The following is a 26,529-nucleotide window of genomic DNA, read 5'->3' as shown; positions in this document are numbered from 1 at the left end:
TCGTAACTGTTGAAATGAAAGGAAGTCTTATTGGTTACTAGAAGTGACCTTTTTTAATTTTCTGAAATATACGTATAAGCTCTAGAGTAAAATTATACTTTCGTAATGTCTGATGAAGGCATTACGGTATTGCCGAAATTGTGAAAACACCGATTTGTAATAATATACGTTTGTTATGGTCAGATTTTATTAAGTTATACGTAGTTACAAAACTAGAATGAGCAACATATGGCATATGTGTTTGGGTGAGCTCTCTAATCGTTTCCACTGCTTGGATTTAAAATCAATTGAGAATGAGAGTGACTTTAACACTCCCCTCCTCTCCGAATTAAGGAAACCTTTCACAATAACTCGTAACGCTATATTACCTTTTGATATAATATTATGCATGTACCTTTTTTTTTGCTCATATGCATTTTTCTATATTAGAAATCAAATATGGAAAGTCCGAACCTTGCATGTGTATGCTGTAATTCTTTTTATTATTATTATTTCTTTCGCAGAGGAAAACAAGTACTATTATGTTTCTTTTATTTCAGGAACGTTTTATATGTATGCTTGTTTGGCAGCGATTGGTTTCACAATTTTCTTCTTCATAATGCCTGAAACCAAAGGGAAATCTTTGGAAGAAATGGAACAGCTATTTACTGGTCCAATATGTGTTGTCAGATGCGGGAAGCAAAGTTCAAAGAATGCTCAGTATGTACAAATCAAAGGTTTAAATATAGCATATAAGGAGGATACATATAGAATCATTGAAAGTGAAAACTAGTGTTGATATGTTGTTACACATGGAGATTTACAAGCTGAGATTGTGATAGCCTGTGTGTGCAAACATGTGTGTGTTTGAATGTATGTGTGTGTGTTATGCGTTTATTGTTGGTTCTGTGATTTGTGTAACCAGTTTGGGCAACGAAGTTCGTAATTTAGCAATAGAAGTTAATGAAAAGTTATGATACCTCGCTCTTTAGTGACGTAATAAAACCGTCTTAATTATTTTTTGCATTGTTTTAAATGCTATTGAACTAGTCTGATGTTTCTAGTGTACTTATCTAATATTTGTGGTTACTAATTTTTAAAAGAACTTGACTGGTTTGTGTCCTAAAAATTGAGTTGAAATTTCTGGTAATTCTATTTGGGTTTTCCCTTTGACAGCTTGGTATCTATTTTCATATTGTCATTTATTTTTGTACTGTTTATAATTCTTGAGATAAACTCGTAATATGTTGGGTATTGTCTGTTTTCCTAAAGGTGATATAATAACGTTTGTAGTTTTGAATGATATTATCAACTTCTTACAACGTTTTCAAGTTATATAATAAAATTACTGTCTTATGAAATTCACGCTTAGTATGAAGCAATAATAAGACTTATGAAGCAATAATAAGATTGTGATATATGTATATATTACGTATGTTACATATGTATAATGAGGTAAGTTATTTTTTTCAGCAGGAAGATAATATGTAACTTATGTTCAATATTTTGGTATGTATGTAGAATCTCAGGTAAATGAAGAATAAAAGAAAAACACTAGTCACTCATCTATATTATCATCTATTTAACCTAAGAATTTGCCTTTGCATGAATATCGGTCACTGCAAGTGTTTTAAATGTCCAAAAGAAGTTTTTAAATTTCATTACTGTCTGCATCATAAGGATATATTTGAATCAGAGAAATATATTTAACAGTACTCACTAAAGTGATGCTTCTGTAATGAAAGTACAGGTATGTGTTTAGTTTTGTTGTGTTACAAAAATAAATCGAAAATTAGATGTAATCGATAAAATAAATCTTCAGTCACACCCAGTTAGAGATACGTAAAGTGCTTCGTAGTTTATTTCATTCTGAAACATAATTGAAGATTATAATGATCTGATCTCATTAGGATTATTTTTTTTCCTAAAATATAGTGAATAATATAGCTTGACATCTGGCTCGTGACTATCAATGTCACACACATTCCGAAGATTTAGTAACAGTGAGTATTTCAGAAACAATTCTTCCATCGTCCTTCATTTGCCTTAATCATCGTCTCCCGTAGTCTAAAGGGCATAATCGTTGGACGTTAAACTGAAATATTTATCTTAAAATAGTTAAGCTTAAACTCATCTTTGAAATCTCTTAAGTTACAGTGTAAACAAACATTTCTTTTCTTTTTTCATATTAAAATGTATAGCTGTATATTTCAACGTAGTATTTTCAACCTGCAAATAACTAAATTCAAACAAAACCTTTCTTGCAACTTCTCAGTTTGGGATTTCGATCATTATTATTAGTAACAATTCTATCTGTGCCAAATTAAAAATATTAACATTCAAATTTCAAAGTAATAATAATAATAATAATATAAAATTACATAATATTCCGAAAACATTAGCAATACTGGGGCAAACAAAATATTTATTAGACTGTGGTTCAATAAACACAAATAGTTACATGCCGTAAAGCAGGTAAAATTTGCTACCACTTTATGACAAACTTATTCTTGTAGCGAGTACCGATAGTCGAATTTTTTATGTATTTTTGCGGAACGCTCGTACTTTTCAACTTTCGTTTACAGCTATTAGAACCATGTTTTATATTTGTATAGTCCACAGCAATACTCACTCACTTATCTACTCAACCTAAGAATTTGGTTGCTTAAACGTTGGTCACTGCTAGTGCTTAACATTTCTAAAAGAAGTATTTAAATTGCACTATCATCTGCATTACAAAGACTTTACGAAAACTTAACTGAATTAGTACTTCCAAGAGAAATATTGGAAATACATTAATCAAACATGGTTTTACACTGAGAAAATTCTAAGATATGTTTCAGACATAAATTTATTAGCTTTATTTCTTCTTATTGGTATGTAAAGACAAAAGAAAAACGTGATTGTCTTGTACGTAAATTATATGTACCTTTAATATTTATGTTGTTTTCAACAACGATGTTTTAAACAAAAGGCAAGTATTAGTTTATGAAACTAAACAAACATACTCATGACATTAGTGTATCAATCATGAATTCTGACTTAAAGTATTTAACTTCAACAAATTTCATATAAGTAACACTCTGACTTGGGATACCCACATAATGTCGTTAGCACAAAATCTCAATAATGTTTCCTATGCCCTGAAAGTTATTAAAAATATTTTCTATAATAAATAGCTGTAGAAACATTTATTTTGGTATCTTTCAATCTTCGTTAATGTATGGCATCATCTTCTGGGGAAATGATTCAAGAAGTAGATTAATCTTCCGTATTCAAAGAAAGAAAAAAACAAGTTGTCAGGGTTTTAGCCAATGCGAAAGTAAACGAACCATGTAAAAAACTTTCTATACGACTACAAATATTATCACTGCCATGTCTTTATGTGTTACAGTTATTAATTTTCACGCGCCAGAATTTTAATACATTCTTTGCAAATAAAGGAAACTCTCACTGTCATAATACTAGATATAGGGAAAATCTTCACATTCAAAATCACCATACAACATTGTTTCAAAACTGTCCCATACACTTAGATCTAACATTATATATGTGTGATAATCTCCCTAAAGATATTCGTAACATTGAGTCAATGAATGTATTTAAATATGTTACAAAGAAGTATCTATTAGACAATTATTTTTATTCAATAGATGAATACCTGTCTGCCAAATGCGGCTTGTAGATTGTATGGTGTAATTTTGTCTCGCGTAACACCATAACGTTATTGTTTTTTAGTATGTAATAACTATTTCTTTGTATCTCACTTATTGACGTGTCCGATTCATACGCTTGTCTTCCTTTGAGTTTCATGTATGACTATGGATTAAAATAAAATAAAATGAAATGAAATATGCTGTTTAATAATTCTGAATATTTGAGCGAAGTATGATATCATCAAACTTTATTATTTTGACTTGTATTCAACTTGTAAGTCAAGAGGTTACGTACAGTTTTATAGAAGTAAAGTTGAGCCAAACATAAGAATAAATTCTGGAAGTGGCAAATGATTCAGCTACCAATAAACAAAATTTTGTTTTCCTAAAAACTGCAAATTTGAAGTTTTCGTGTTTTAACTGGAACTACAGAGTTGTATAGTGTTTGCTTTTCTAGCTGTAATACTTTGGTATATATATATATATATATATATATATATATATATATATCTCCAAATATGCATTTAATTTACAGATTATTACTTTAATGCTTGTTTTGTGTTATTGCCAATGACGTATCAATATTTTAAAGATGCGAACTAACATGAGATTAAGCCAAACTTACTTTTTGGTAATAAACTTTCACTGAAACTTCTAGAATGACAATACGGGTTAGTTAATAATGGGGTGGTTTGATGAGTTTCAAAAATACTAGTTTTTATAGTTCGATATATATATATATATATATATATATATATATATATATATATATATATATATATATATATATATATATATAATATAGATAGATAGATTGATAGATACATAGATACATAGATAGATAGATAGATAGATAGTGCCGGATTTAGGGGGTGCATCGGTGCACGTGCACCTCCTCTTGGTTGGAAATATACATTATCTAAACTGAGAAGTTAGCAGTGAAAAAAGCGACACTTTCCGGAAATTTCTGCTGTCATGTTTCCGTTTGGAGCTTAAAAGAAAGCAGAGTCTTGAAAAAGCAATAGTTTAAGTCCGGTTTTTGAAGGTTGAAGAAAGAGGATTTACCGAGACTGTGCATTTCCAGGACAATTTCTCATTCATATCATAGACTCTTAAAAGCATTTTAAAAAATCAAATTTAATTCAAATGTACTGGTAGTTATTGGTGCACCCCCCATCAGAAAATCCTGGATCCGGTCATGTATGTGTATATATATATATATATATATATATATATATATATATATATATATATATATTATATTATATTATTACGCTTTTGTGACCCACTTCACAAAACCTCAGTTAACAACCAATTCCAGTTTTCGCTGTGCAAGAGAAAGCTCCTTACATAGTGTGTCCAAATTAACAGATGAGGAAAGCTGAAAAATCACTCAAGTTAATCTTCTTCACCTTAAAAATGTAATATAAAATAATTTCAGGTAGTATGATCTTCAACAAAACGTGATCGCAATTCGATGATCTAAAGACGATCAGTCTAATGGTATTACGATGTGTCAGTGAAAGGGTAATTAGCAAACCATACAAAAGTCAATATATTACTTCAGAAATTTGCGTTATGTATATTAATCTAAAATGTTACTATAAATAAACTAGTTGAGAATGCTCCAAGAGCATTGCCAGAACGAACTTACCCCCACAAAATCCCAAACATTGTTCAAGTAAGCATTTTTGAACAAAACTATCATGGTTCACTAATTGAGGGTCTTAGATAACAGAAATGTCCAAAAAGAATGTTTTTGAATGAATTGGAAACCCATTGTGACACCTGTGACTCAGCGAGGAACAGACGTAGTTTACAACTTCAATTTAGTACATGAACAATTACTAGTTTACCAGAGTAATTATTGACCCTCTTAGTTACAGGAAAAATAATTTTTTAGGGAGTTAAATACTTACTTATCATAGGAAAAAATAAAATATATCCGGAAGCTGAAAGGCGCTCGAGAACTCCATGAGCCACATGCAGCTACTGACAAGAAAAGTTGAATAAAATTGCTAAACCTGAAGAAAGGGAACGAAACAAAGCTTGCTACATAGGTTTATGTGTGGCTTATAAAGTACAATGGTTATTTGTGTAAAACGTTTGAAACTAACTTTATAAGGTCAACAGGAAATCAATGTGACACCTGTGATACACTGGGGATTTGTGGGTTAAAAAGAATGGAGAGATAGAGCGGGAAGGATAACTGTGATTTTACCTACATGTAAAAGTAAATCTTTTTATCCGCACTTTGTACTGTTTCTCGCAAAAATTCGCAAAATATCCTCTCTCTATGACTTACAGTTCCCGAAATATGGCTCCTTAAATCTCCCGAAATTCGAACGTTTTTGACCAATATCTGGGGAAGGGTGGCCAGTTGGCCAGTAGCCAGTTGATCAGTGGCCACCGGTCACTATTTGGTACCAAACGGTTCACCATTCTCTTAGGTATTGATCAACACCAATATATCTCTCTATAACTTACGGTTCTCGAGATATGACTCCTTAAATTTCTGGAAATTGGTCAGTTTTGGGCCAATATCTCGGGAACGGTAAGAGTGACGCGAAAAATATAATCACTTTCTCAGATAGTTTTGATGCTCTATCAAATGCAGGGTTCAAAATTGAAAAAAACGCAAATAACAGACAGACAGACGTACATAGAAAATTCAATAACGAACTTTTTAAGTTCGTTGAATATGATTCAGTTGCCAGTAGTGTCAGGTTTTCGTACAGAGTCGGAAAGTGATCAACTTTCCCTCTTACACTAAAAATAATGTTTAAGAAAAAACATTATTATTATGGCACTGTAGTAGTGCCACTGTTAACTAGTGGTAAACATTATTTTTATCAAAATTGCTTATCAATTAAAGTTACTGAAATATGAAAATGTTCTCTAATGTGTGTTCGTTACTTTTATAATTGGGAAATTAGACAAGCTTCTAGTAGGACACTTTATTCTAGATTTCACGAGTGATTTGAATAGAGTTGAACATAGATATCAACAAGTGAAACTGTGAATTGCAATTGACTAATTACTTGGGAGTATTTTTAATTCTCAAAAATGTATCAGAACGATGTAAAAACTTTCACATATTACAGACCGACCAGAGGAGTAAAACAGTTTATTTCTCCATATTAAATACAAAAAATTTAACTTCATGAATTTCTGATCTACACCTTAATATTATATGAACACGGTCTTGTTGTTGTAGTGTGACTAGCATAGTCATATATTAGAGGGAAAAGTGGATGTATGTCCTTTAAATTATCTAGAGTGAAGTTTAATCTATATATTACTTTCTGTTTCTATATTTTTCTTATTACTTCTTTGTATTTTTCCTTTAAGTTAAAAAAAATCAGAAATAACCAAAGCTAGGATAAAAGAAATATGACTTGTTTCTTAAGTTGAAAAAGTTTAAATTAACATTAGTTATTTCGGTAACAACTTATCAAAAAAATGTGACAATTTAAGAGCTGAAACTAATGCACTTGTTTTTGTAATTTTTTGTGGAGATGCAGAAAACATATATTACTCAAATATTGATAATGGCTACGCAATCAAGTCACTTTCATATAAAATAAAAGTAGAAAACCAACTTAACAAGTTTTTGTATGAAAAGACTTAGGCTTGTAATGCTTATATAAATATTAGAAAAAGACAAGGTTAGATTTGTTTGTGACTTATGCATAGTTCAGAAGACTTCACTATATACAATTAGTAGTAAAGTCTCCAATCCGTTTTATACCTTCTTACCGACCCACTTTATATATGTATGACTATCTCTAGCATGACCAGACGAAATATAAGGTCTTTAAATGTTGGCTTTCAATACGGAAGGTTTGTTAGGCAGATAAGACTTTTACCTTTATGTATTATTAGGGAACAATACATTTTATTAATAATATAAAAGAAGAAAGTTCTAAAATTCTGCTGGACAGGAGTTGAAACATAAATAAAAAATAAAAGAAACAGGTTTGTAAATTAAGTGATAGGTATGATTTTTGTAGTCGACTGTATTTTTTACTTGTGATAGAGAATTTATTGTGCATCCGTTCTATATTGTATTTGCTTCTAAAGGTCTTCAAGAAAAAACAAATAATAATAATGGAAAATACTTCTATGCTCAGTTACATTTGTTACTGTTTTTAGTAACACTACTAAATATGCACGAACAATGCATTTCTAAGCCAAAGATCAAACTGTTCCTAAGCAGATTTTTTTTTTCAGTTAATTTCAAACCTGTTTCTCAATGTATACCTAAGTCTTAGTACTATTTTTACATTAATAATTTAATTTGTCCACATACAACAGAAATGCAAAAATAACGGTGAATATTTTTTCGCTTTAGATGCACAGGATGATTCTTGCATGAGTTCACACATATTTTGTAGATAATTTCTTGTTGAAGAGCACGAAAGAAAAATTAGATATACTTTTCAGCGTATAGATAGAGATACCAGATACATCAAAAAAGTCCTCACTAGATGAAAAAAAAAATACTTATTGAACTTGTTCAACGTACAATCTGCACATTTTATTTCATTTTAATGAGAAGCACATATTGATTTCAAGTGTAAGAAAGACTATTTCTTTTAAGAAACCAGTTTAGTAAAAATATATTTTATCAAAGTTAGTTTGAGAACTTTCTACGAACACTCTTGTCTCCATATCGCGTCCTAGGAAACACTTGGGCTCCAAAACTACTGTGTAAAAAGGAATCTTTTTACTCAGAGAATCATATTACAAATTTGATTTTGTTAGTGAAATCTTTTGAGTTCTTTTCGTGTACATACAAGCACACACTCAAACACTGTATTTCTTTCATCGGCTTTGAAAGACATTCATTCTCTCAAGCTTTTTTCTTTTTTCACAAAGCTTTCCGATTCAAGAAACAATTTTATAATGATATTCTTTCATCTACATAATAAAAGCCATCTATTAAACCTTCTTCTTGCCCACTGCATCAAATATTTATTATTATCACGACCAAGCAATTATTCTATGAAATATGTGCATGCATTTACGGATCATCAGTATGTCTGAGAAAAACAGAACATTATGAAGAAGATTGAATATTGCGGTAAGTTATTGGTCTGCACAAACCTTAATGAGAAGAGTATTTATATACTCAGATTAAAGTGATAAACAGTGTACCTAACATAACGAAACATTGAGCTATTTTACGTTTTCTAATACTAAACTTATCTGGTAAATAAATTGATAAAGTGTTTGTTTCGCTTTCAACTAGCATTTTGCCTCTCACCTATTTCAGATCTTCAAATGCTGAAAGCAAGGCAGGCCAAAACGATCTTCCTCTCAACATAATTGCAAAATGAGTGAACGTTTTGAAAAGAATAGATCTAACTTAATCGTAAGTAATCAGATATTTTGTACATACGCACACATTGATATATGGTAAAGTAGTATTTTTATATATGCATAGGTTTGAGTTCATGTCTTTTTGATCTCACTTATACAATCAAATTCTATAATACAAATTAATAGTAGTAAACTTCTTAAAGTGACATTCGCTTCTGTCCCGACTTTTCTTTCTAATAGCTCCTAAATGTTTAATGTAGATATTTCTTCTCTCTCCCTTTTTTTCCCATCTAATTCACCTCAGCAATTTCATCTAATACACATAATCATTTATCTGCTAATAATTTTGAGCCCAGTGTTGAATTCCATTCACAACTTTTCGATATTACCTTTTCTCTGTCGTTATTCTATTTTGTTTTGATATTTAAGTGATACTAGCATCAATTATCCGCTTCGCTGGGTTAAATTAAGAAAAATTAGTATTGTACTCCGTTAGTCAGTCACTTTTTACTATTACTAAAGCGCTCCTTGATATTGGTCATTTTAGATGATTTTTATATATCTTCCTTCCCTTTCCGTGTTGCGGGACTCGGCATTGGAAGTGTCACTGATCATCTCAGCGACCCCGGAAACTATGCATTCGACACTGATATTTGTATATATATATATCGCCCTCCCCCTTCCCAAGTTGCTTGAATGAACCTGGATTTAAATTACATCAAAAGTGTCACTGTTCATCTCAGTGACCTAAAAATCTATACATTCAGCACTAATACCCGTCATTTTCTATCATTTTTATATGTCTCTTCCCCTCCTTCTCCCTTAAGTTACACCGGCAAAGTGATGACAAAAACCATCTCAAGTTCGAACTTTATTCAGGTTGAAAATTTGATCGAGATCGGTCCAGTGGTTCAAGAGTTAAGTTTTATTTATTTTTATATATCTAGGTACAAATCTCCTCCTCCCCTCCACCACTCTAGATTCTACCGTCAAAGTTAATATAATATAATATATAAAAACCTTTCCAATCCCGAACCTCATCTATGTTGGAAGTTTGAGATCAGTTGGTGATTCAAGAGTTGTTAAGTTTTATTTATTTTTATATCTCTTTCCGCTCCCCTAAGTTCTACCGTCAAAGTGATATGATGAAAAACACCCCAGGTCCGAATCTCATCTATGTTGAAAATTTGATTAAGATTGGTCGGGTGGTTTAAACGTGATGAAGTCACAAAGGCAGTCACTTTTATTTATTTATTTTTATTTTTTTACCTATATCTCCCCCTCCCCAACATTCCACCGTAAAAGTGAAATGACAAAAACATTCCAAGCCTAAACCTTCTTTATGTTGAAAGTTTGATCGAGGTCGGTTGGTGTTTCAAGAGTTATTAAGTTTTATTCATTTTCATATATTTCTCCTCCTCTCCTCCCCCTCCCCTAAGATCTACCGTCTAACTGAAATGATAAAAAAAAATCCCAGGTTTAAACCTCATCTATGTTGAAAATTTGATCGAGATTGGTCGTTTGGTTCAAGACTTGTTAAGTTTTATTTATTTTTATGACTCACCCTCCCCTAAGTTCTACCGTCAAAGTGAATAGCTATTAATACTCCCAGACCAGAACCGCATCTACGTCAAAAATTTGATTGAGGTCGGTCGGGTGGTGCAAGAGATTAGGCGTTACATAGTCAGCTTCAATTTTATAATATAGATTGAAGATTTCAGGTGCATTAAGTATATTTCACTTTTACAATTATTTAAACTTTAACTCCGTTTTCATTGCCTCTTCTGATTACTTCTAGATTGTTTTTCTCTAGTTTCTATAGTATTGTCAGTTCTTCCCGCTGGTCTAGTGGCTAGCCTGTTTTTTTTTTTTTTTTTTTTTTTTTTTTTTTTTTTTTTTTTTTTTGGTGTACGTGGTTCCCGAGTTGATTCCATTTGGGAGAGAATTTTAACTTTGATTGCATTACGGTTGTTCAGATTGCACCTTAAATTGCAGAGTCATGTCTCATATAGCCTCGGTGCTGGAAAGAGACTTTAAACTTCAACAAACAACGTAGTATTTGTTGGAAGGAAAACCGATTATCAACGGAGAGACGAAGATATTATGTGACAACATTGTAGGTTAACTTTTAAACGTTAGCTACGAATCCATCATTCAGTTACATCGATTGTTGACAGATGGCAGTTACAGCTGGCAGACGCAGAGTGAATGGAAAGCATGTGAGTTATTATTTAACAATCATATTGAGGGTATTTGCGGATTATTTCAAACATGTTGATTAGCTGATCGTCCGTTTCAGCGTTCTTGATTGGCTATTCCTTTCTCGATTGGAGAAAAGCTTGTCACTAATCGTACAACTTTCATAGTCTGGTACACATTGACAACAAAACTAACTGTTAACATCAGTAAAGTTGTATCATGCTCCAAGAAAAGTCACAGCTATAGTAATTTATGTGTATATGCGTGTGTGTGTTACACAATTTACGCAGTGAATTGATACAAAACCAAGAGTATCGTATTATTAACTTACTTGACGTCATCTTGAACATATTTATTAACTTTTTAACTTCATAACAATAAAATGCATTTGTAAATGTTTGTACTACCGATATAATCGTCATATTAAGTTTAAATGGTACGTATATAAAATTGAAGTAAAAAGAACATAATGTTTATCATTTCTACATTAGTATTACAAGAATAGTACTTTTTGTGAATCGGGACCAAAAAATACTATCCTTTAGAAATATTTCGTTCCATTATCGCCGGGATTTGTAAATCTGCGGGGTCCTTTAATTCACAGATAAAGGTTGGGAGGGATCTCGGGGTACCGAATGCGATTCTGGCTTACTGGAGGGTCTTTCCCAGAATAATTCTCAAAATTGACCCTCCTGAAAATGAAATTTTAGGTATTTTTGAATTAAGAGTTTTTTCATGATTTTTTTTCAAAAGGGGGCGCGGTGGCTCAGTAGTAGAGCGTTCACCTCTGGTGCTTGGGGTCCCTGGTTCGATCCATGTTCGCGCCGTGTGGACTTTGTGATGGACAAACGCCGTGCTCGCGGGTTTTCTCAGGTTCTCCCGTTTCCTTCTGCTTTCTCCATTCTACCACTTCATTCATTTCTCATAATCACCGTCTCCTTAGCCTAACCGGCATAACCGTGGGAGCTGGGATCAAACCGGGGAATTCTATACACCAAATATATATATGACAAATGGAACTTAGGGAGTAGGAGTTTAGTGATAAAATGTGAATTAGGAGTAAATGTAGCCTCTATAAATGAATTGAATGATTGTAGCTTCAATACACATTCATTTGTACTCACCAGTTATTAAAGCATTATTCATGTAAAGGAAACAGATAATGGATATAGTAAATGCTAATATTATACAACAAACATTAAAGAAAGACTAGAAACTACTGATACATTTTGTACCTTGAAATTGAAACTGATACATCCAAAGAATTTTTCGTCTTTATGCAGCAAAAGTTGAGATTTTTTCATCCATTAAATGATCTCTGTAACTGCCAGCGTTATTTATACATAGTTTATTCAATAATCTCAATTTGCGAATTTTCCTTCTCTCCAAAGCCGCGTAAAAAAAAAAAAAAAAAAAGAAAAAAGTACCTATAAAATATACACTATAGCAGGAATCTTACTCGACAGTATTTCGTTAGATTGCATATATTCAGCATACGATTCTCGTCGCCATCATTTCTAAATTTCCAGGCTGCGGCTCTCTGTCTTATAGGCCCAACTCTAGTAGATGTCCAGTTATCATAGTGTGATAGGTTAACGTCAAAAATTTCGTGACCAATACTGGGAAACGGGGCTAGAATTACGCTCACTTAAGACAAGCTAGAAAAAAATACAATGTAATTGTGCGTAGAAATAAGTAGCAGTGTTACATGTACATCACGTAAGAGAGTTTGGTTTATACGGCGTTATATATTTTCTGAATTAATGTTGAAACCGGAAGTGGTAGTAAATTTCTAACACTTCCAGGTTTAGTAGAGAGGTTAGTGCTATTTAAGTTCAAATATGAGTAGCAGCTGTAGTATAAAAGACATCTTCGTTTACGAGTATACCCATCATAGTTTCGCGCCTGCTTCCTATGGGCGCAGCCCAGCACAGGCCAATCATTTTCTTCCGCCCTGAAAGGGTATAAATTCAATTATGATTCTATTGTCAAACTTGTACAGATAAATACATGTTTTTCAAATCAGTAATCTTTTAAAGATATATCAGTTTGCAAGCATGTTATTAATATGTACGCAATTATTTGAACATGCACCAAGGTAACAACACTCTTAGAATGTATTAGGGTATCATTTCAAGCAAGGAAAACGAAATAAAATAATGGCATAAAGTAGACGACAGCTCATGAAACTGCACACCATGCTGCTTAAGTAGTGATTAAATAGGGAACAATATTCTTCTGTTATTCTTAAAACTGTAAATAAATAAATACAAATTGTAAATTTAGTGTCAATTTGGTACACTTAAATATACAAATTACGCGTTATTCTTCAGCAGAAAGTACACCACAATAGATGTTACCTATTCTCTTTACGCATGAGTGCGTAATGTATGTAAATAATATTTTAGACACAAATTAATGTAAAGTTGTTTAAGAAACGACTTTATATTCATTTTCTTTGTAAGTTCCAAAGACTGTTTCAACTGCACCTACAAACATTCTATCACTTCAAAGTTTGGAATGTCAAATATTCTGTTACTACAAAAAATACATTTAAATTATCTTCTGAAAATATTACTTTACATTTGCGGATTAAAAAAAAAAAAAAAAAAGTCATTTACGGAAGACAGTAATGAATGAGAAAAGTGAAGATAACTGTACGGATTACCAAGAATACACTCTAACATGATCGAAATTTACAGTTGGCTCGGTAGCCGAACGTGCTAGAGCACGTTTATTTGACAATTATTTTGTAAATTTAAGAGTTCAAGTTTACCTGGATCAAATCTCACTTTTTAGTTTTTCTCTTGCGATATTGTTGTAAAATTAACGTAGTCATTTCAAATACCAATATCACTTTTTCTTTTTCTTTTTTTTTAAGAAATATTAAAATATGTATATTTTGAGATCTTACTGAGATATTGGTTTCCGGTAAGGCAATATAAGACAATTATGCAGAATTTATTTATTTAATTATTATTATTACTATTATTATTATTTGAATTTGGGGAGTCATTTGATCTGAATCATCACGGTGCGCCCTTTGTAACATTTTTATATGGGATTTATATTAATCACAAAACAATAAAATTTCACTGATTTGGTCAGAATATAGTCATTTTTGTAGGAACTATTTGGCTTAACTTAGTATGTATTTCTTCCTCTGTTGCAAAGTGAATTGCACTTATTTTTGTACCGATGCTAATAAGAGGTGTTAGTATTGATGTTTATCGTCTTTAAATGCCATCTGGAAAGAATCGATGTAACTTTTTGATAGATTGTTAAATGAACTGTACTGTTCTTTATCTACGACGCGACGTTGCCACATAGTGAAATTTGAGTCTTCAGACAAGCATCAGAAAAGTATACATATATATATATATAATATAAACTTTATTTTGACCTATAGAATAGTGCTCTACGGTCCGTGGGAGCCGTTTTTAGAACACCCGATATATATATAAGGTATATGTTTTAATAATTATAATAATGTATGTAAGGCATATGTTTTACATCCATTTGTACAAAAAGTATACATATACTACTTCGTCTACATAGTTTTAGGTAGACATATTCATTTCGGTACACGCGTCCGGGCTAGGAAAGTGCCCTAGCTCTTATTTACTATGAAATTGAAGATATTACTTTGGTTATGAAGAAATTCTTATCTCTATATCCTACCAAGGTTTGAAACCGTCACCACCCACACCGTAGCACATGCCCTCGTAAAAGTAATCATAATAAAAAGAAAGAAGCGTTTTTTCAATAACTTTTGATTAGGGCGTCTCAGAAATGCAAGTCAGATTTCTGCAATGATTATTAGATATGTACTGTACCTGCCAGAAAGATGTTATGTGAAGATGAAACCCGAAATAGACAGTTTTTAGAAGTATAAAGCTTTATGCGCACCATATTTCCTGAAGAATGATCATTTCTGTTTCCTTTATAGACACGACATTTATATCTTTATAAACAGGTATATGGTATCTCAAATGTCCCCTGACAAAGGATAACTGTTATTATCAGTTACAACAAAATGTAAGAGGGGAAACCGTCTCCAAATATGATGTTTTTAATCTAAAGCGAAGGAATTTTTTAAATCGGACGAGCCATTTGAGCTGTACACTCTTTATGAGCCCAATGTTAAATGAAAATGCAACGTTGCCATTTACCTGGACCCACAACATAAGTGAATGAAGTTACTATTTGAAATGGGTGCTGGCCCTTGACACAGTAGCGTAAAAGACAGTAACTTCACTCACTTATGTTGCGGGTCCAGGTAAATGGCAACCTTGCATTTTCATTTAACATTGGGTACATAAATGGTGTAGAGCCCAAACGGCTCGTCCGATTTTAAAAAATCCTTCACTTTAGATTGAAAACATATTTGGAGACGGTTTTCACTCTTACATTTTGTTGTAACTCTGATAATACGAGAGTTACCCTATGTAAATTGTATGTCCTGATCCTTTGAAGCCTAATAGCTGAAGAAAATTTGTGATCTTTTACAAATGACTGAGCGTGGTGAGAAGGGTTTTGAATTCCTTGAAACTCGGACTTCTGGATGACGGCGATTTTATTTACGAAAAATACATCCCATTAGATTCTGAAAGCGACATCAATAATTTTGCTGAAGACTACATAATAAATATTACGTTCCAGAGGAACAAGCTAAAGCTAATTTCAATGTTTTAATGTTTAGTGACAGTAATTCTGAGAGTGAAGCTGAATTACCTTAACATGTTAGAAAAATATTTACAGACTTAGGCAGTACTAGTACACATGGATCCCAAAATATAGCATAATCATCATCTAGTAGTGTTGCAGATGATTTGATAGTCAATAACATCGGAAATGGAAGCTGCCACCTCAGTTAAAGGAGGGGTAATCATAAGGAAATGAAATTTCACTTTTATACAAGAAAAATGAACTTGGTTGCCACATATGTTGAATTAGAAAGTTCAAAACATCAGGAAAAACTTGCATCATATGAAGTGTACAAACTGTAGCATTAGCAAGAAACAAGTTTGTACTGTATGGAAGCGCAGCACCTCCCAAGTGCCTTGCAGCGAAAAAAAAAAAAAAAAAACTTCCAGTAAAAATGAAATGAAATCTTCAGTTTTGCGTCACACGCTTATGCCGTGTATTCTAAAGGAGACTGCGATAATGAGAATGAATGAAATGGTGGAATGAAGAAAGCTGAAGGAAATGAGACAGACTCGAGAAAGTCCACGTACACGGTGTTTGTAGACCACAAACCCACTTTGCACGAGTTAGGATGAAACCTGGTACCCTACTCACTAAAAGTGAACGTTCAACCACTAAACCACCGCAGCTCAACTGCTTCCAAGAGTTCCTCCAGAAGCTGTAGATTGTGGCACGGTGGTGACACAGGCTTACCACTTACCACTGACCACTAAAAATCTTGAAATACTAATTGAATGTGTTTTTTACGCCATTGTAGCGTGGAATAAATAAAAGTTGAGTTTCAACAAAAGTAGAGTTTTTGTGTCGGAAAGAACTAATCTACTACTAAGAAAGGATTTTTGGAAATTCGACGTTGAAGAGGAAAATAGAGGTAGCAATTGTTATATTAAAATGTCCATACCTCCGAGTTCCTGTAAGTTAGACAAATGAAATTTAGTATATGGACATTTCATTACATAGCGAGACATGTGTTTCAGCGTCTTTCTTATATTTGACCTAGAAGGGAATAAAATGGCTAGAAATAAAAAGAGGTGGGGATAACAATTATTATATCCATATCTCGGAATCTCTTAAGATTAGAGACATGAAATTTGCTGTTTCAACGTTTCAATTAAAATAATAAGACACCAGTTTAGGGTTTTTTTGATATTTGACCTATATGGATAAAAAAAAAGGCTGTGGAGGAAAAAGGGTTGGAGATGATGATGATGGTGGTGGTGGTAGTGATTATTATTATTATTATTATTATTATTATTATTATTATTATATGCCCATCTCTGAAGCCTTTTACATTAGAAACATGGGACTTGGTATTTGGACTCCTTATTTCAAACAAATGTGTTCCGGTTTTTTTCTACATTTGTCCTGGAAGGGAAGAGAGAAGGGTAGGGATTATAATTTTATATATATATATATATATATATATATATATAATTGCAACTCCTAGCCCCTACGTGTCACTGTGGGCAATATTGTTCGTTCTTCATTTTGTACCTTTCATATAGAATTCGTTTGAGCTCGAGGTCACTGAAAAATTTCGAACATCTCGTATGGGCATCTTAAATAAGCACTTCACCCCTTTTTTCTTCCATTCTTAATCAAACATCTAAAATCTCTCTATATAGGAATTCCTTAAAATTAGACGTTTTGGTCTTTTAATCTAAAATAATTTAACACGCGTCTCATTGTTTTCAGTTGTTCGACCTAAAGCTATATGAAAAACATGCATGACTGTTTTGCTCGCATTATTCAAAATATAAATATATCCCATCAATATGGCCTACCTTATATTTGAACTCGTTTACTCTTTCTATTGTCTTATTCTCAATTTTGGTTACTGGATCTCCATGCAGTTCTGCTTCTAATAAAATATTATGGTTTTGTTTACTGCTAATGGCAATTTGTTCAGCCCGTACCATTTTATTAGTGCTTTCATGAGTCTATTGCCCTTTCCTTTTATTCCAATTCTTGATTTACCACTTAGAGGGAACGGTGGCTCAGTGGTATAGCGCTTACCTCTGGAATGTAAAGCCCCTGGTTTGATCCCTGGCAAAGTAAATTTATGGTAAACCACTTATTTCAATTGTGATGTTGCCGGCATAACCTACAACTCCGCCTGTCTCTCTCATGCTGCATAGCATCTAAAGACATTGTAATATACCATACTGTGGATCCACATACAGAAGCTTGAAGACAATCCATTTTCTTTTATTTCTATTCTTATTGATTTCCTGTATTTTACTATTTTATTTCTATAATGATCCTTAATAATACAATATGAATATTTTATGTTCCCATATCTTCTGTTATTTTAAACAGTAACTGCCACCACAAGTTTATTGGAATATCCATCTAGGTTCACCTGTATTATACTTTGGTATTTTTCTCCATTTTCTTCTGTTTAAATAACTTCTTCTAGTCTTGTAATCGCGTCATCTGCTGTTTTACCCTTCCAGAAACCGAAGTGTAATATTTTTCACTATTTCCTCTTTCTGTTTTCATAATTTCTTCTACTCTTCTAATCACGTCATCAGCACTTTTACCCTTCCAGAAACCGAACTGTAAATTAAAGAATTTCGGTTAGTTCCATTCGAGTTAGTCTTCTATTATTTGATAATTTACCCAGTAATATTAAGTAAGCTAAGTGAACTTCCCACTAATATTAAATAAATTAAACAAGCAAATAGAAGATTTTGAATCAAACTACTGTCTTCTAATTTAAAATGATTTGCTTTCTTCCAAATCTTTAATAGTTTTCATTTTTATAGACATGGATTAAATATTTAAATATGGGATTCAAATATCATATTTAGCATATGTTTTGAATATCGGACTTCTACTGAATCAATTTTTCAATGTGTTCAATAGATTATATAATGGATTACTATAAATAGCATGTATCGACAATGAACGACTGATTTATTATTGAAAGTAAGAGATTCTTTGATCAAAGGGTACATATTTAGTAAAGCATAAAGGTAACCAAGAAAGATCTGTCGCTTTTTTACCCACCACCTTCGAACATCGATATGTCACCTAACATATACCTGAAAAATCAAATATAGTCCCCATAAGCATCGATGACCTTCTGCCAACGTTCTGGAAGGCCATGGATTCCATCGCGGTAGAACTTGGTGGGTCGTGAAGCGAAGAAGGTATCAAGTGCATTTTGCACCTCCACTAGGAATTTGAACTGGCGTCCTCTAAGGTGATTGTCCAAGGAATGGAACAGGTGATAATCGGACGGTTCAATGTCCGGGGAGTAAGGCAAAGGCAATAAATAGTGTTTCTCTTCCAAGGCGTAGAATGTTGTCTCGGGTCATCCTAGCCACGTGGGGCTTAGCGTTATCCTGTAACAGGAGGACCCCTTTGCGATTCAGAAGTACTGGTTCCAGAGTTTTGAGTTTTTCTTGAACACTGCTCAACTGCTGACAGTACACAGTTGTATTGATGCTCTGACCAGCTGGTTGCAGTTCCTGATGCACGATGCCACGAGCAGTCCACCAAAAACACAGAAGGACCTTCTGGTGCAGTCCTGGTTTCGGCTGTTTTGAAACCGGTTCATAGGATGCTAATCAATGATGACAGCACCGTGAAGCTTGTTAGAGAAGTAATTGTTGTTATAATTTGTGTACAAGTAGTCTTCTATATCGTGTATTGCGAATAGCTCTTTTGTATTGTAAGTTAGTGTAAATAAGAAAACAAGATCTGGTTAAACTGGTAACTCTGGTTCAAGTATGGCGACGTCCATGAACGTAATAAACGAGTGCTAAAGCAGAGAACCCGATTCGTTTTGATTGAAACGATTACGTGTCGATTGGCCCAATAACCTTTATAAAGCTTTCGTACAGGACCCACTTCTCATCACATGTCCAGAAATGGCTCCTTTCTTCGACAAGACAGCAAAGAAACATAGGTGTCTGCTCGCGTTGCCCTCTGGGCCGGAGTCAAGTTATGTGGGACCCATCGACCCAAATTGTAATGCTTCCCAAGTTGATGGTTGTGCTGCCGAATGGTTTCTCCACTCACACTGAATTGTAGTCTCAGTTTCTCACATATCTGACCACTGTTCGCCTCAATTGCTGCCTGAAGATCTTCATTCTGTATGTTTCGTCGCCGTCCTTAAACTTGTTAAACCACCGCTGCACTGTCCACGTAGTCAAAACACCCTCACCAAAGGCCTGGCATATCTTCCGCCCCGCTGCAGCGACGTTTGACCCCAGTTTGAATTCGTACAGCATACGCCCTTATGACGCTCTGTGGAGGTCCCATGTTCACTTTGTCCTTACGCAAGTTCACGGTGTAACTGAACTGCCACAACCAGGTAGTATGTTGGATATACCCACACCAACAACTGACCTTCACCTTACCTCCATTTGCATTCAACTCACGGTATGAGGACCTCCATAGAAAGCGACAGAACTTTCTTGGTTATCTTTATACTTTACTAAATAATAAAGAAATACGAATGAGTTTTATACAACCTAATACATAGCAGCTCCATTACTTTGTTATCAGGGTGCAAAATAAAATATATATATGTATCATTAAAATATGTTCTGTATAGTTGGATGCAATTTGAATAGTATTCTCAATTCTAGCTGGTGATTTCTGTCCATTGTCTAATATAATTGATATAAAAACAAGGCAAAAGTAAATAAATAACCATAATACATTTTTACATTTGCTACAATATTACTAAGTTGTATTTTTATTGTTGTTAATGCAAGACGTCCTTCTTTCATTATAATTTTGCATTATTTCATTGTTTTATTAAACATACGCCAACAATTATCAATTTGAAAGTTTAACATTGATATATGAAATCAACTTCGTGTGTGTTTTGTCGAAACGTAAGGTTTATTAATACATAGTTACTACAATATTATTGTTTTCTAAAGTTACGATAATTCATTTCAATTAGCAAGGAATTATGTTATCTGTCTCTTTATTTTCAGGTATGATACACAAAATAAGAACGTTCATCAGTTTTTATCTGTGATAAGATTTTATCATAGTGCAGTGTAACTACGAAGTATATTTTATGTGACGTTTGTAAAGATATTTATTTACCAGCTTCATATATTTTATATTATTTTAAAGTGCTATTTGAAGATCAAACATGTCGAACAAATATTGGAAGCAGTATCGAATATCTTGTATGTACTTGAGACTTCTAAAGAAACTAATGCAATTGACGAGTTCTTAGAACAAATCCTTTCTTCGTTTGTTCCATTTAGATGCAAATGTGTCAAGATCGTCCGAAAAAACATAACATATGACTATACATAAATAAAGGTGAAAAAAGTCTGAATCAACATGGGAGCTCGTTTGAAACTTTATTTAGTAGCAACATATATATATATAAAACCCATTACTTAGTCCCCGTACACATAACCCGCCTAAACGGCACAGTAGCCAAAACGTTCAACTTTTGATTTTATAAACCAGCACAAATCTTTTTAATAGACTAACAATTAAAAAATACCAGACGAAAAGTCTCCTAAGATTGCTGCATGTGCGGTTGTCTATAATACTCCTGATTTCCTTTTAGATACTTCGTTTTAATTAAAATATGAAATATTGTTTTATGATTTTATTAAATTATTTAACAGCATTCGGGAATTGTAAAATTCTAAAAGTTAATACACGATGTGTTATTATAAGATAGTAGCTTGTAAGGATGATCTTGCAACAAATTTGTGTCATATAAATGAGACATTCCAGATGAAAAGCTCAGAAAGTAACATACGCTTCATATGAAGAAAGTTAATGTTATTTTCATTTTTCATATCAGTATATTCACGCTCAGGTGAGTATGGTGCATTAGACTGTCATTATTTACGGTGAGAATATGTTGTTCTCTGTAAAAACCTTAGGTGTACATTAACAAATTGTAATACAGTATGTATCTTTTCCGTATTAGGATTATTCCTCCTGAGAAAAAAAAATAATAAAATAAAAATTCGTACTAATATTAATAGTTAGTTTCGTAGTGTCAAATCTTGATCTCTCCGTTTTCCTCTCTTTATTTCTCTTCCTGTGTCATATTTCCACCGCCAATTTTCAAACTGAAATGAAATTACCTACGTAACTATAAAGAGCTGAGTTTGGAATAAAATCGGATAAGAATCGCGTTATCTGCTGCTATTGATTTAATGGATTGGTATCGATATTGTTTCATATTATATGTCCTGATAATATCAATAATTTAAAATGTATACGTACAGTTAATCTTAATTTGTTTGCTTCTTTTTTTCTAATTTTTTTTTAAAAAAAATATATATCAACATTTTAAATGAAGGTAAAATTTGAGTCGTTAGAAAAGTACGGCTTCATTATATAAACAATCGCGTTAGAAATAAGGATTACAGAAAATAATTTAGTATTAGCGTGGGAGTTAGTGCATTGTAAAATTATTTCGTTAATAGATATTTTTAAATGATGTATATTATCTTCAGTTACTTCAGGGCTTCCATAATGGTTTCTTTCTTAATTGATGCTTATTTGCACAATTAAAAAGTACGTTTTCCATTTTTCATATTTAATAATTTATTAATAAGTACAGTACATATTACCGTTTGGAATTATATTTTGATGGAAATTTATGGAGATCATTAGTTTGAAGTAGAACAAATTAACAAACAGTTGCTTAGTACTTGTAGTAAATATGTTAGGTTTAGTTAGATTGAAGTTTGTTATAGTATCTTTATGTGTTTCTTTTAATAAGAAGATATAGAAGGAATACTGATATTGATATTTCAGCGTGGTATAAGTTTGTTATTACAATAAGTTGTAATTCAAAATTTATTGCAGAACTAAACAAAATGTATTTTTCTGTACTCATTGAAACTACAACTATATATCATACACATTTAAATTTGAAAATTTATGACTTGAGAGGTGAAAAATATTCAATAGCTTTTCGTTCTCTCTCATATGACAGGTAAAATACTTGAGTATAACATACATTGTTATTGCTGTTATCAGTTTTGATTCTAGCGTAGAAGAAGCTACTTGTAAACTAGTATCTAAAACATCATCAGTTTACTAAAAAGGTTCATTTTATGCTTCCGTTAAATTTTAATTTAATCCAATTAGGAATTGTAGTTTGCTATGAGTTGTACTTCTGTTTGCAGAAACTTCATTTTTGATATATATATATATATATATATATATATATATATATATATATAACTGTCACATGGCAGCAGTTTACTTACTTATTTTCATGTGTTTTTCAGTGTTTGCGGTTCTGGATTCGAGTCTGAACATTTTGATACAATATTATTAAAAACAAATATTAGTAAAATGGATTACACAATATATTTCTCGAAATCATTGTCTGCCAATTCAGGGAATAATATATATATTTTACAGTTTTATTTCAATACTAGTGGACTTCTGTAAATAGAGAAATACGTGAAATGAAAAGTAGATATCATTTTATCAAAAATAAACATCTTATATTTTTCTAATACAATCTTGCAAATATCATAAATCATTCTTTCATAATAATTATATTCCTTGAAGTATCTATTATATTATTTAGATACTGGTTGCTATGACTCTTAGATATAATCACTAATAATCTTTCAATATAAAGTGATTAAATATTATCTAGTCGTAGTTTACATCTATGGTAACTACATCTCTCGACATGTTCAATAACAACGATTTATTTAGTAGTTTTCCTTTTTATGGGAGTATCCGCAGTGGAACTCAGAAAGTACATGTTTTACGAACAATTGTTAGTTCTTTTATTAAAAAATATAAAGCATCGTGACTTTTATTGTTTTCAGTTTTGTGTATGATGTAACTGTTTGTCTTGCTTACTTCGTTCATTTGATCTGTTTCAAAAGCTTGTGTAAACCCAGATTTTTATCTAAATATTGACTTTATTCTAGGTAGAAAAAAAAAATAGGATGATGAGTTTTATTTTGCTACTCTCCCTTTAATATATGTGTACTTTATTTATTAAAAAGATTCATATGGTGTATATCCATATCTAGTGCTGTATAAAAATTAATTGTAATTCTAGGTTTCGTAAAATTGAAGGATACTTGTAACAATACCAGTAAATACTAATTCCTAATACCAGTAAACTAATGGATATTAAAAGCTATTAATAAAATCTTGATGAAACAGAATATTCAATTTATCTTTGAGGTAGAAAGAAATGGATTTATGTCATAAATATTTAGTAGTAGTAAACTTTATTAAATGCGATGCATAAATTCATGAAGTACTAAATATGCTGTATTCTCTAGGTATATTGATACAATGCTTGACTTTGATTATAATTACTGAAAAATCTTCCTTAAAACACAAATATCAAGTTTTAATACTCAATGAAATGTAAAATATATTATGCAGCATTGTATCTACTTAAATAATGAGCTTTCAGTTATAACTTACAATTAGTATATTGTATTGAGCTTAACAAGTCACGTTCAAACAAAATGTATTACAAAATATCAAATTTGATTGTCTATCATCTTTATGCTTAATCGAATGAAGTTACGCTTAGTCTGATCTCTGCAAGTCATATATTTGTGAAAGTATGTCGAGGTTCTATACAATATGGGAATTGCTTGAATATTGAGATGTATGTAAGTTTTGTATTTGTTAATGTAAAGGTTGAGTTGTCCAACGTACGTACAAAGAAATTGCAAATTACTAAATTGTATGTAAGTTAGCCTTCATGTCAGATAGTCGTGAAGGCATACTTTGTTGTATTGGTATACAAATAGTGACATTTTGAACGTGTTTTCGTATTATTTTATCTCTTTAATAATATTTCAGTTTGTCTTTCTGTTGTTAAAGATTTTAACAAAAATACACTGATAGTTTCATTTTTAAATCTACCTTGTATAACTTACTTTAAATTATCTGAGTTAGTAGATGGCTGCAGGAGTAATAATAATAAAAAAAAAAAAAAACTTTAGCAAGGAAAATTTTATACATATTTTTAATATATTCGCGTAACACTTTTCTTGTGACCATCAATATATGAAGGAATAAGCACCTAGTAATATACGCTGTGACGTAAATATAATACTGTCTTTTATGTGTATGCTAATGAATGTAATCAAGACTACTATGAGGATTAACCTTGTGAGAAATGCATAGCATATAAAGCTCTGTAATGAGTATGCTATATAATAATTTGTCCTCCAACTATTGAAATGAATTTTTCTTACTTCCTGATGAATTGAATAAACTGTTGGTGCCAGATGAAAGCTAAAATCAGAGCTACCATTATTAGTATATTCTGTTTTCAAAGATGACGTAATTTTTTTTCATACGTTTTACTAATTTGAATTGATAGTATACTTTGTTGTCATATATCTACTTGAGTAACTAAATACTTCATTAAAATATTTCTTAATATTTGTCTCGCCTCCTGAAGTATTCGCTACAGAAATCGATGTTCTTTTAATTAATTTCAAAGAAATACTATACAAATATATGAATTTGTGTTGGCTTGACATTAAATTATATGATACTATAAAAGGAGATGTAAAATACTGGATAACATTATTTTTCCATTTGATTGTAGTGGGACTAATCCAGTTTATTATTGGAAAAGTACGATAATTTTAAGTTACAAATAGAACAGGAGTGCTGGTTACAGAAAAATTCAACACTAAGTGACATTATTCCAGTAGTGTATGCTGTACCCAGAATAATTCTTTATCCAAAGTTACTTCCCAAAATAATTATATATAAAATATACTTTTTAAATTTGATGAGGTTTAGTTACCAGTCTTCGACTGTGCTTGAGGATCATTGAGTAAAACGATGGTATGACCGAATTAGATATATTATTTCCCATTGTTATACATGAAAAATGAACAGTTTGGTCATAAATATTAGGAAGATACATTGTAAATTTGTTCTGCTGTTTTCTTTTTTAAATCCATTTTGGAAAATTGAATTCTACGAGAATTCAACTGAAATATTTACTTATTTTGTCCTTCAGTAATATGCTTACATTTGTACAGTCAAATTCAAATTAATTGAAATTTGTAATATAATTCTGTATATCTGGCATTGTTCTTGGCTTTCGTGTGTTAACTCCTCTACAAACAGGGTATAAATTTTTAGGGCATAAGTGTAAAAACTAAGAAAACCCTCTCTCAACTCTCTCCCATATTAGAATTATGTTAGCTTTTCTGTCAGCAACAAAATAGAGAAACAATATATATATTCCTACAAAACTTTCTAAACAATCGAATTGTTCATTTGAATAGAATAATGAAAGCTGATAGCTTTCTTCTTCTTTCTTGATGGGTTTTTCGAGTATCCAAAATTTCCGATCAGGCAAAATTCGGTTTCTATATCTCATACAGTCTTGGCGTTGACTCAGGATCTTACTATTTAAAACAAAATCACATTTCTAATGAATGCAATGTTCTATTAGAGAATTTATTCAATTAAATCGATCTCTGAACTGTTAACCTGGACGATGTAAACCATTTCCACTTCGTCGAATGTTAACTTGATGGATTAATCGCTAAATAATTCAAGTGTACTTTGTACAGTTGCCAGCAAAAGTGCATACTTTCTTTCGAATGTTGATTTGTTAATCGTTTTCGGATGAATTGATAATTAAAATACAGTTTTCTTTCTTGTACAGAGAATAGATTTCTATATACGG

The 26,529-nt window shown here is 31.9% G+C and overlaps 1 protein-coding gene across 3 annotated transcripts in view; it reads left to right on the top strand.

Moving 5' to 3' along the window:
- LOC145688109 (proton myo-inositol cotransporter-like) overlaps positions 1–25,920 on the top strand; it is a 221,342-nt gene extending 195,422 nt beyond the window's left edge. For 2 of the 3 annotated variants that reach the window (XM_081761860.1, XM_081761858.1), the window contains one exon: positions 540–1,544. In XM_081761860.1, the coding sequence (XP_081617986.1) occupies positions 540–772 (233 nt within the window). In that variant the 3' untranslated portion in view covers positions 773–1,544. Of the gene's footprint in view, positions 1–539; positions 1,545–8,913; positions 9,013–20,824 lie in introns of those variants that run through there. The other variant, XM_081761859.1, reaches the window with a different exon arrangement.
- The last annotated feature ends 609 nt before the right edge of the window (positions 25,921–26,529 follow it).

The sequence above is a fragment of the Thermobia domestica genome, chromosome 6, assembly GCF_964235325.1.
Source record: "Thermobia domestica chromosome 6, izTheDome1.hap1.1, whole genome shotgun sequence".
Classification (NCBI taxonomy): domain Eukaryota; kingdom Metazoa; phylum Arthropoda; class Insecta; order Zygentoma; family Lepismatidae; genus Thermobia; species Thermobia domestica.
This window is presented reverse-complemented; position numbering and strand designations above follow the sequence as displayed.